The sequence below is a fragment of the Myotis myotis genome, unplaced genomic scaffold (genome assembly GCF_014108235.1).
Source record: "Myotis myotis isolate mMyoMyo1 unplaced genomic scaffold, mMyoMyo1.p scaffold_m19_p_17, whole genome shotgun sequence".
NCBI classification, from domain to species: domain Eukaryota; kingdom Metazoa; phylum Chordata; class Mammalia; order Chiroptera; family Vespertilionidae; genus Myotis; species Myotis myotis.
In genome coordinates this window covers 18,691,377-18,703,387 of record NW_023416321.1, presented here as the reverse complement: position 1 = coordinate 18,703,387, position 12,011 = coordinate 18,691,377, and the positions used below count along the sequence as shown (strand labels likewise).

At 47.2% G+C, this 12,011-nt stretch overlaps 1 protein-coding gene and 1 pseudogene across 1 annotated transcript; one reads left to right on the top strand and one right to left on the bottom strand.

Annotated features, from left to right (window-relative positions):
- Positions 1 to 1,709: 1,709 nt before the first annotated feature.
- On the bottom strand, positions 1,710 to 2,571 carry LOC118671976 (annotated as a pseudogene).
- Positions 2,572 to 7,248: 4,677 nt separating this feature from the next.
- Positions 7,249 to 11,730, top strand: LYZL6 (lysozyme like 6). Its single transcript, XM_036341762.1, has 4 exons — positions 7,249 to 7,897; positions 8,812 to 8,970; positions 10,101 to 10,179; positions 11,320 to 11,730. Exons 1-4 carry the CDS (start codon positions 7,759 to 7,761, stop codon positions 11,387 to 11,389), a joined length of 447 nt encoding a protein of 148 aa, XP_036197655.1. The 5' UTR covers positions 7,249 to 7,758; the 3' UTR covers positions 11,390 to 11,730.
- The last annotated feature ends 281 nt before the right edge of the window (positions 11,731 to 12,011 follow it).

Below are 12,011 nucleotides of genomic sequence, written 5' to 3'. Positions count from 1 at the left end.
CAGCCCAATGCGGGGATGCCTCCTCAAATCCCGCCCCTCGCGAGACCCGCCCCCAACAGGCACGGCTCCTAACCGCCGGCTCCAGGGCCCTGCCCACATCCCTTGGGCCGGCCCTTCGCGGGAGGGGCGGGGGCGGAAGCTGCGCCAGGAAGCGCCGAGCAAGGTGCGGGTCATAGGTCGAAGGTCACCTAGGGCTTCAACAGAGGGTAGTTGCTGCTCTCTCCCCGGTGCACGCTACTCGCCGAGAGACCTGGCCACCACACTCCCCGGAATAGTTTTGTCAAGTTTCTACATTTTCAGCATTAAAGATTCAACGTAGAGCTGCGCTCAGGGGCAGAACTGCCACCAGCTTAATTTCTTTAAAAGTCCGCGTTGGCTCAGACCTGCCACGGGACCTGGGCTGCCTCAGACCCGATCCAGCTGTGTGAAGGGTGGACCTGGCCAAGCGCCGGCTTCTTATCGCATTTTTGTTACTGTGGCTCCGTTTCAGTTTAAGGAAGACGAGTACTAACTCCACAGGAAATGTTTCTAGGCGAAGGAATTTTATTATGACAAAACTCCCTGCAGTTAAGTAAGGTCTTTCTCGAGGATTTATAGCACCTAATTTTCAAAAATTAAATACCTTTTCAGAAACCACTGCCCTGTCTCAGAAGGTATTCAAAATAAAGTGCGCCAGCTATGCCTGGGAGCCTACCCTCTTGGCTGGTGATACGGGTTTTTCTTCCCATGATACAGACCAGTGCTGCTTAAACCGTAATGAATGTAAGAAACATCTGGGACTCTTGTCAGAAATACAGATTATGACTCAGTAGGCTTGGGGTCTGGAGTAGGGCTCAAGTTTCTGCATTTCTAGCAAGCTTTTAGATTGAACATCCCAGTCCCTCCCATGAACTATAAGGTTCTGCAGGGCCTGGCTCCTGCTTACCTCCTCCGGCTCATTTTAAATCTCTGCCTTTGGCTCTCAGAGTCAGTCTAGAGCAGCGGTTCTCAACCTTCCTAATGCCGCGACCCTTTAATACAGTTCCTCATGTTGTGGTGACCCCCAATTTCATTGTTACAAATTGAACATAATTAAACCATAGTGATTAATCACAAAAACAACATGTAATTATATATGTGTTTTCCGATGGTCTTAGGCGACCCCTGTGAAAGGGTCCTTCCACCCCCAAAGAGGTCTCAACCCACAGGTTGAGAACCGCTGGTCTAGAGATTCTTATGACCATTTCCCAAACTACTAAGCCCCTTCCCACCACAAAACCTCTCCGCCCTCAGCTCTTAACTTTTCTCCTCTCTCCCTTTATTACTTCCACCAAGTGATGATCCCATTATATAATTACTTGTTTAAATATTTTTTTAAATCAATTTCAGAGAGGAAGGGTGAGGGAGAGAGAGAAACATCAATGATGAGAATCATCAGCTGCCTCCTGCACGCCCCCTACTGGGGATCAAGCCCGGTAACACAGGCATGTGCCTTTGACGGGAATCGAACCTGGGACCTTTCAGTTCACGGGCCGACACTCTATCCACTGAGCAAAACAGGCTAGGGGAGGAACTGTCTGTTTTTATTTTTATTTTTTTTAAGTGAGGCTTTTTATTGTTGTTTTTCTTCCTTTTTTTTTTTTTTTTAATTAAGGGTCCCTTACTGGTCCTGCTTCCAGTGGCCGAGACCAGGTGGAAAAGGGGAGGGGAACCAGGCAGCATAAGGAGGGGTTATTTTAACAACATTCCATTTATACACAGAACTAAACAGACAAGCACAGAGTCACTATTGCAGTTAGAAGTTGGCAGCATGGGAAAGCAGGGGGAACAGGTTGCAAGTAGGGGTGTCGTTAAAAAAAATACAGGCCCTCTCCAAAACTGGGGTGCCTGGGGTAGGGAGGACTTGGTCGGCTTCAACCCAAGAGGAATCAGAAGATCAAAAGCTGTTTGGGAAGGCCAGAACCATCAGGGGTGGAGGGAGAAGGAAGGTCCAGGAGGTGGGGGACTGGCAGAAGGGGGGCAGTCTGCAACCCCCTACAGGCAGATCTGGGGCTGCCAGATGCTCCAGGCAGGGGGCTGGAGGGGGCTCACAAAGGCTTGCCCTCCAGGGAGATGACAACACTGTCCCCCAGCTTCTCTGCCAGAGTGCAACGGTCCTTGACCTCCTCATAGCAATTTGCTTGTAATTCATGCTTGATTCCCGTAAGCTGCTTCTTGATGGCATCCTTGGAGCTGGCATAGATAATTTTGCTCTTAAAGAGGCGCAGACTCAGAAGCCCAGAAGATAAACACCAGCTCCTCCTTCTTGCTCTCCTTGGTCACATAGGTTGCATCATACAGGGCATAGCCCAGCAGCATCTTGATGAAGGTGGCATAGGGGTCGTCTACTGTCTGGCCCACATCACCTACCAGGATCTCCTTGCTCTCTTCCAGAATGATGTTCTTCTTGTCTTCACTCAGGCAGAAGAGCACCGCCTGCTTGCGCTTCTTCACCTCCTCTGGTGTCGAGGACTTACGTACCTTCATGTCATTGAACACTTTGATGACTCCATCAGAGGCAGGCACACCAGAGGCCATGTTTCGGAAGCTAAAGGAGATAGCAAGAAGAGCCTGGAAAGATGAGCGCCGCTGCAGCTGCTGCCAGGATCCGACTCTCTTTATTTTTATTGAAGTGAGATTTACAATACCTAAAATGAACCCTTTTAAAGTAAATGATTCAGTGGCATTTAGTACATTCAGTGTTGTGCAACCACCACCTATATCTAGTTTCAAACCATTTTCATCACCCCAAAAGAAAGTTCCATACCCATTAAACAGTTGCTTATAAAGCCATATACTTATATTTTGGTAAAATGTAGAGAAATTAGCATCTAATAAAACAAGAGGTCGCCAGGCCATTCCTGTACACAGCACACCCATCAGGTGCTGTTACTGTTGCCCAACAGCGAGGCAGGTCTGAACCTCGTGGAGATAGCAGGGCTCTGTGACTTAGGCAGGTCCTGAAGCCTTTAAATCTCAGGCTCCACCAGTGTTAAATGGGGTGAGTGTGCCCACCTGACAGGATCACAGGCATGAATGAGTGCTCAGTGTCTGGCACAAAATAGGTGCTCAATGAAGATTGTGTCTTCTTTCTTTATAAGCAGTCAGGAAGCTTCTTGCTATGCGTATGGAAGGAGAAGGATTGGCTTTGCCAAAGTTGGACCTGTCCAAGTTCATCCACAGCTGCTGGTCCTGGATACTGTTGCAGCTGTCTAGCTGGCAGCCACCACTTATCTACTTGGAGCCTCTGCTGCCCCTGGAATTTTCCCATGCTCCCTAGAAAGACCCTGGCTTCTCATCAACACAACCTGCTGACTGCTAATCAACACAACTTATACCCACTGTTCCCAGATTGAGTCCTTCCTACATAAAGAAAGGGATTGCAGTCTTTCTAAGCTACTCATCTATATATATAAAAGGCTAATATGCTAAGTGTCTGACCATCCGACTGGTCACTATGATGCACACTGACCACCAGGGGGCAGATGCTCAGCACAGGAGCTGCTGAGCTGCAGTGACTTGGCAGTGGCAGTTCTTGGGTGATGCACCCGGAAACCAGAGAGGAAGGAGCCTGATTCCTCATGGGGCTGCGCAATTTCACCTTTGGCTGTGAGTTATGTTGTTGCTGGAACACTGTTGACCCCAAATTTGGTTTACTGCACACTTGCGTTTGTGTTCCACACCCTGTATGACAGCAACTTTGCAGAGTGCCCTCTCACACTCCGGGACCCCTCGGGGGATGTTGGAGAGTCGGTTTCAGCCCGATCCCTGCAGGCCAGGTTGAGGGACCCCCCTGCCGGAGGGACTGGACTCACTCCACAGATGCTGGGGAGGGACCGCAGGAGGTTGGCTCCAGGGCGTGCCCAGCCCATTTCACCCAGTCCCGCCCCACTGGCCACCTTCTAATTAACTTCTTTTCAATGTGCACAAATCCGTGCAACGGGTCACTAGTTTTTAATAAAAATGATAGTAGTAGCTGCCATATATCAAACCTACCTGTGCCTGGGCTCACACCCTCTATCTCTCTGCCTCCTCTCTGCAGGGTGAGGCTCAAAGAGGTGGAGGAACTCAGTCAAAGTCACAGGGCCAGTAAGTGGCAGCCTATCTGGCTCCCAAGTTTCTCTACTGTACTACACTTCCTGAGCTGTCTCCATTCCATCTTCTCCCTCAAAAGTGGAGGTTCCACAGTTGGTTCTAACGTTTGAATGTGGCATCCAAATCTGATAAACATTGTTATAAAACAGTGATGGACCTCTGACTCCCCTGGAAAGAGTTTTTAAATGCCAAGGTTGTGGGTTTGATTCCTGCTCAGGGCACATACAAGAATCAACCAATGAATGCAAAAATAAGTGGAACAACAAATAGCTCTCTCCCCTTCCTCTCACTCTAAAAAAAAATCAATCAATAAAAAATTTAAATATATGGTAGCACAGGGAAGTCTCTTGGTGTTGAGGGACCAACAAGGTGGAATCAGAAACTAAAGAGACCTCATCCCAAATCCCAGCTCTACTACTGTATAAAATGGAGATATTGCCCCCGGCCTCCCCCCCCCACCCCCCATACACTTCCTGGGCATGGGCCGCTGCTGGCCTCTAGTGGCCACTGGATAAATTGCACAGTGAGTTGGCCTGAGACTAGAGATGTGTGAAAAGCTTTTCTCCATTTCTGAATCTACCTGATGCTGGAGTTCTCAAGCTTGACAGATCCATAACTCCCTCTTCCATAAACTGTTATCAACACTCTGATTTCATAAACTTTGTATGTTAATGTCATTTTCATGGTTTTAGAAACCTGTTATTCCAGATTTTAATTTGCCTTTGACCCAATACTCAGGAGGGAAGTGTGTGTGTGTGATTGTTTTTTGTTTTGTTTTGTTTTAGTTGTTGCCAGAGTATGGAGCCTATATAATTCCTCCTTTGGAAGGGGAAGTTGAGTATTATTTGTAGTCTATTTTATAAATGATTTGTAAAGTATTTGAAAAGGGCCAGACCAGTTTGGCTCAGTGGATAGAACATCAGCCTGCGGTCTGAAGGGTCCCAGGTTCGATTCCGGTCAAGGGCATGTACCTTGGTTGCGGGCACATCCCCAGTAGGAGGTGTGCAGGAGGCGGCTGGTCGATGTTTCTCGCTCATCGATGTTTCTAACTCTCTATCCCTCTCTATTCCTCTCTGTAAAAAATCAATAAAATATATTTAAAAAGAAAAAGAAAAGGGATATGTTCTGTGGGGTAAAGTTTAAACTTGATGATAAAGCCAAACACTCACAGTCTTATATGGTTTGAGTATGTCTAAGTGGTGACTGTCCTTTCCTGGGACATAGGCTGCCGTCAGATCTGCACCCACACCTTTTTCAGCACTGGTGTCTTTGGCCCAGTATAAGTCTGTAATATTCGTCGTCCATATCCATCCTCTTTGTCTCATTGATTCCCCCGTGTCTTTCTGCTCTGCATGTGGAGAACTTCTCAAATGTGCGACTTCACCCTTGTTTGAGTTTTCCGCAGTGTGGAATCCGCTCCTCTACCTTCAGTGCAGATTTCATCTCTGTCACTGATTTTGGTTCTGTGTGTTCTGCATTTCAGCGGGCTGTATCATTTGAAGTTTTTCTTGTATCTTACTGAAAACTTAGAACAGTCATTTCCTCACATTTTCCATAGCAATTGATTTCTACTGTCTTTTCTACTGTCACCTTTAGAACTGGCAAGAGGAGCTCCTACCTGTGCCCTGTACTTTCCAGTCCCCCTCATACAAAATAATTAAATGTATCAAGGACCACAGACACCTCTGTCACTCAGGATCTGGCCCACAGCCCGGCACAGCACGAGCTAACCAAACACCCACTCTCTTGACTGGGAGGTGCTTCTTCACATCTTACCTAAGTCTATGGGGGCAAAACTGCAACTGCTTCTGCAGGTTTAATGAAAGCTTAATGGGGCCCATGCTAGGTACTACAGTGGGGCCTTGACTTACAAGTTTAATTCGTTCCGTGACGGAGCTCGTAACTCAAATTACTTGTATGTCAAATCACTGTGACGTTCGCTGCGCCAACTAGCGGTGGGGTATCTGAAGCTGGCTCGTACGTAACCCGAATTTTAGCTTGCAACTCAAAGCAAAAAATCGGCCGAGAGACGGCTCATATCTCGAAAAAACTCGTTAGTCGGGACACTTGTAAGTCAAGGCCCCACTGTATTTGAAAGTGCAAAGAAGCTTTGAGTAGAAAAGTACTTACGTAAGAGAAAAGACAAATTAATGAACTTGTCGGAGCTTTCCTCTCAGATAGCGATAGAAATGAGTGCAATGAAATAGCATTTTCTAGTAATGCCGAGTGTACAATTTCTTCTTGTTCTTGTGTTCCTGTTCGTGGTTCTGGAGGTACCTGTGAATTAGTACAGTATTTGCCTCAGTCGTAAATGGAAGCTGAGGACATTTTTGCAATATTACATAAATCACATTACGCATCACTCTTAAATTTGTCTATACGTCTGCACTTTAGACATAACATGATACTAATTATTTACACTGATAACCAGATGGACATTGAATGCTAGAATTCTAAATTTTAATATTTTTGCATAAAAAGTTACTTAAGTTTTAAGTTAAAGTGTTAATTAAATTTATAATTTAAAATTTAAAGTTACTTAAAATTGAATTAAGCTTTCAAAGACATAGTCAGTTTGCATGGTTAAGACCAGAGTATTTCCAAGAGAGTGATGATGTCACAGAACTGGGGTTCCAGGAGGCAGGGGGTGGGGGGTGGGGGTTGCCCAGCATTCCCACCTTCTTTAGAACAGGCACAGCTGTGACCTGGGCGGGGCTAGAGTATAGTTCATGAGGAAGAGGAGACTCCTACCCAAACAGCTTGTTCTACAGATTCTCACAGAAATTCCTGGGCCAGTTGGGACTGGAGTCAGAGAGGGGTAGGAGAGAGGTAAGCTTCAGAAGGGGAGGTAAGAATGCACCTGCCAGAACCACTGTCTTCCCCAAGGGGACCTCAAGAGTGGACGTCATTGCTTTCCAAGGCTCAGTGACACGTGTCTCTGAAGGAACCTGCTCAGTCAGGGCAGGATAGGGTTGCATGAGACTGACTTACAGTAAAAAACTATTCGTAGTTTGTCTGAAATTCTCGTGTAACTGGACATCCTGTGATTTTATTTGCTAAGTCTGGCAACTCTAGGGTGGGAGAGAGAAACAAAAGAATGGTTGCAAGCTCAGGATGGCATGGAGTGAGTCTTAGAAGACAGAACAAAAGATCTGTGAGGAGACAAGGCCATCAGGGTAGCCACCTTGTTCAAGCAGAAACTGCTTCATGTCTGACTCAGGGAGCTGGTGGATAGAGAAACCAAGGCCCTTGCTCTCATGAACATACACCTAGTTTAAGGGGAAAGATACACACATACACACACGCACATGCACACGCACAAACACCACTAGTGTCAAAAATAGCCCCGTTCTTTGTTTTCATGGCATTGGCTGTTTTGAAGACTATAAGCCAGTTATTTTCTAGAAGTTCCCTCTATTTGGCTTGTCTGATGTTTCCTTGGGATTAGATATAGGTTATGCATCCCTCGTCAGAATAGTACATAATACTTAAGAAGAGACGAAGCAGCCAGGAGGGGAGCAGTGAGCGAGCGAGGATGTTTGGCTTCTCTTTCCAGATTTCTCAGACTTTCAGAGAGAAAGCCAGCAGGAAGTCTGTGAGACCCTAAGAACCACAGGCCCTCAGCTAACCTTCTCCCCTCCGAGGATGACAAGGGCATTATTCATCTCCTTGTTCAGCTGCCTTGTTGCCATAACCCAGGCCAGCCTCATCAATCGCTGTGACTTGGCCAAGCTGCTGCACCAGGAAGATTTGGATGGGTTTGAGGGCTACTCCGTGAGTGACTGTGAGTGCCATTTCCTCATCCCTCACCCCCATTTCTCCTGTCCTGGTCATCTCCTACTTGGCCATCTTTCTTTCTCTCTCTCGTCTTTGAAAGCCAAGTTCAAAAAGCAGCCCCCTCCAAGACACCTTTCCCAACATTCCATATTAATTCAACAATTATTCGAGTATTTATTATATACCAGGAACTATTTTAGGTGCTAGGGATATAAACAAAGCCACTTCTCTCATAGTGTTCACATTCTGGGGAAGAGACAAGCAATTAACAAACACAAAAATATATAAAGTATTTCCTGGTGTTGACAAGTGCTATGCAGAAGAATAAAACAGGGGGCAGGTGATAGGTAACACTGTACTGGAAAGGAAAGTCAAGGAAGGCCTTTCTGAGGAGGTGGCATTGAACGGTGCTGCATAAAGTAAAGGGCATGGTCACCCAAATGTCTAGGTGAGCATTCCAGGCAGAGGGAACAGTCAATGCAAAGGCTTCACACTACTGTATGCTAGGGATGTCTCCATTTTGCCCAGAATTTGTGCACACCTGTCCTACAACACTTTCATCTTTTAATTTATTTTGTGGTATTTGTAGGTCCATATCTTCATTCTTGTACTATAGGCCATTTGAAGGCGGCATCTGTCTTTGGACCAACTAAGTGTCCCTCGCTGGGCTTTGCACAGTTCCTGGCACCCAGTAGGTGATTATTAAGTGCCGGAAGCATGGATGGGAAGATGAATTGTTAAACTGATGGGTGGGCTGATGGACCAAAGGATGGGAGGAGAAGCTGGGAGGTGTTTCTAGCCCATGAGCCCCATCTAGCCTCTTAGACCTTGTTTCTTTCGAGTCCTCATTTCCCTTTCTCCTTCATCTCCCTTCTCCCTCAGCTTGGCCTCCTCTAGCACCCTCTTCTCTTTTTCCCTAAGGGCTGTGCCTAGCGTTTGTGGAAAGCCATTTCAATATGTCAAAGGTAAATGAATATGCAGATGGCAGCTCTGACTATGGCATCTTCCAGATCAACAGCCACTACTGGTGCAACGATTACCAGAGTCACTCGGAAAACACCTGCCATGTGGCATGCCAAGGTCTGGCCAGGGCCCGGGGCGGGGGCGGGGGGGGGGGGCGGGGAAGATGACCAAGTTCTACTCACAGCACTTCTCTTTCCACCTGCAGTCTGAAAGTGCCCCCAGAGGGATGGCTCAGGAAATCAGGGGCTTCCTTTACTGAGCAGGTTTGACTAGTGGCCACAATGCTCATCCGTTAGGAGATTCTTCTGTGTCCTCGAGCAGGGTCCAGGAGGGCTCTGCACAGCCCGCAGCAGTAGAGCAGCAGCCAGCATCTATTGAGAGCATGCTATGTACTAAGCACTTTACATGCATAGCTGATTTCATCCAACTTTCCATGCTGTGAAAACCAGTATTCCCACTTTACAGAAGAGCAAACTGAGGCTTATCGAATTGGTGGTGGCCAGGCTGGTGATCCTGGAGGCTAACCAATAAGTGTCCCTCTAAACCCATGGTCGGCAAACTGCGGCTCATGAGCCACATGTGACTTTTTGGCCCCATTGTGTGGCTCTTCCACAAAATACCACGTGCGGGCGCACATACAGTGCGATTGAAACTTCATGGCCCGTGTGCAGAAGTCGGGTTTCAGCCTGGGCGAGTCTATTTTGAAGAAGTACTGTTGATATTTGGCTCTGTTGACTAATGAGTTTGCCGACCACTGCTCTAAACCAATAAGTGTCTTTGGCTAATGATCTGACCAAAAGCCAAGGGCAAACTCTCCATTTCAGAGCTGGTCCAGTAGACTCCACAGGTGCATAACTCTGCCCCTCACCTCATCTTTTGTATTCTGATTAATGTCCCTGGACATTTACCTAGAGAGTTCCCTCATTCGTCAGGACTTCACTGTCTGCTTGTGTTGGCATTTTCTTTCCCTAGAAACTCCCAAAGTTTGGGTGGACCACCATCTACTCTGGCTAAAAACTATAATAGTAAACAGACCCAAATCTCAGTCTTCCTGTCCCCACCTTTGGCCACCCCGACCTCCAGCAGGCATTGTAGGGATGTCTACATGGGCCTCTAGGAGGGAGGCCTCGCCTACTCTGGAAGTACTCAGCCCCCAGGAAACATACGCCTGGGCGGGAGAGCAAGAGTCTGCCTCAGTCTCTGGGACTGTCCTCTGCTCTCACAGGTACTCTCTTTCTCCTTTTCAGACCTGCTGAGCCCCAATCTTCTCGCAACCATCCACTGTGCAAAAAAGATTGTGTCCAGAGCAGGGGGGATGAAGAACTGGTGAGGAGGACACTGTAGGAATAAGTTAGTGGGCAGAGCCCTAACAAGGGTGTGGTGACAGGGAAAGGGGCAGTAGGCAAGGACCAGACCTTTTCTGCAGTCTAGACTAGTGTGGGACAGTGGCAGGGCTTGGAACTCTGACTTGAAGACCTGAGATCTAGTTCTTTCTCTGATATTAAAGAAAAGTCTTTTGGCTGCAGTAACAAAACAACCTGAGCTAGCTGAGGGAGAGCTGATCTGAGAAGACTCGGTGGCTTGCTGAGCCCGCAGAAGGGGTGCAGCTGGGCCTCAGGAACACAGTGGAAGTTGGGCTGGAAATTGGCAGGTTTCTGCTTCTCTTGATGCATTTGCTTCACTACTCCCTCTGCAGACCAGCTTTCTCTGCTCCGGGTCTACAAGACAGACTACGCCGCCTACGTTTAGGGTCTAACATCCTAAGCAACCACTGGGACTAGCTAAGCCCAGACCCCGTCAAAGTGCCTGGGAAAGAGAATCCGATTGGCTCAGCTTCGACCCCATGTGCCCACTTGGTTCAATCAGCTGTAGACATGGGAACAATTAAAATAATGCAATCATGGCTGCCACAGCATTTCTCTCTTCATCACTGGCAGCAACATTTTCTATAAAAATGTGTTGCTCATCATCTGGCAGTCAGCCCCAAAGTTGCCAGCTTACCAACACTGGACGTTGGGATGGTTACTTAACTTTCCTGTGCTTTAAGCTGGATACATAAATAATGTAAAAGGCTGCCTCTGCAGGCAGCTGTGCGGATGGAAGGAGTTAAGTGCCTTGCATCCTCTAAAAATGCCTTGCAAAACAAGGGGCATGATGACTGTTAGGGCTGAGCCTTTCTGGAGGGAGAGGCAATGGTTGCACCTGGGATATTTATATATTAGTAACTCTCAGCCCGTAAAACAGTGTTCTCCCCCTTCAGAAAGAGAGAAGGATTTTAAAATGTCAAAGCATACTGACTGGGGGGAAAGTACAAATACCGTGGACAAGGGAAACTTAAAGGCAGAATCAGAGGGGCGGCAGAAAGATAGATGAGAGAGCTGGGCACCAAGTTGCTCTGCGTGGAAGACTCACTAAGAGCTGGGTCACGTGTGTGGGAAGCAAGAACCAGTCTTTTTCTCTCCACAGGGCAGAATGGTCGATACACTGTGCCGGCCGGCCACTCTCCTACTGGGTAACAGGATGTCACATGGGATGAGGCAGGGTGCAGGCCTGCTGTGGAGTCATTCTAAAACTCCTCTCCTCCCGTGGGGATTCTGCCTCTTGCCTACACTTCATGTTATTTTCTTCCCTTTCCATTTACAAATAAAACTGACCAGAGCCCCAGGAATAAATGGTTTTCTCGGGCTTACTCCTTGTTCCCATCCAGGCCCAGGACCCTGGCTGCTGATTGTCATTTGTAAACCAAGAGGACCACAATGAAGATGTTTCTGTATTTTGGGAATTATTAAAACATTCTTTGTGCAAAGAATGTGTTAAGTATTCATGATTAATTCCACATATCTGAGAGCACCTAATGTAGTTGGAGTATGTTAGGTACTAGAAGAAGGAAGATGAAACCTAACCATTGTTCTTGAGGTGTTCATAATCTAGGTGGAGAAGCAGAGACACACAGGAATAATGCATGCACAAATGAACGGATACATACATTCTAGCCCCTTCTCCCAAAGCACCCCCACATCAATGGCACCTAGCACCATTTCTCCACTCCACCACCACTTTCTTCACCTTAGTACACCTGACTCTCAGCCCCACCCATTACCGACTTCTAAGCCTTTTCTTACTTCAAAAATAGTTGGCTGTGGAGGAAATACTGGGGT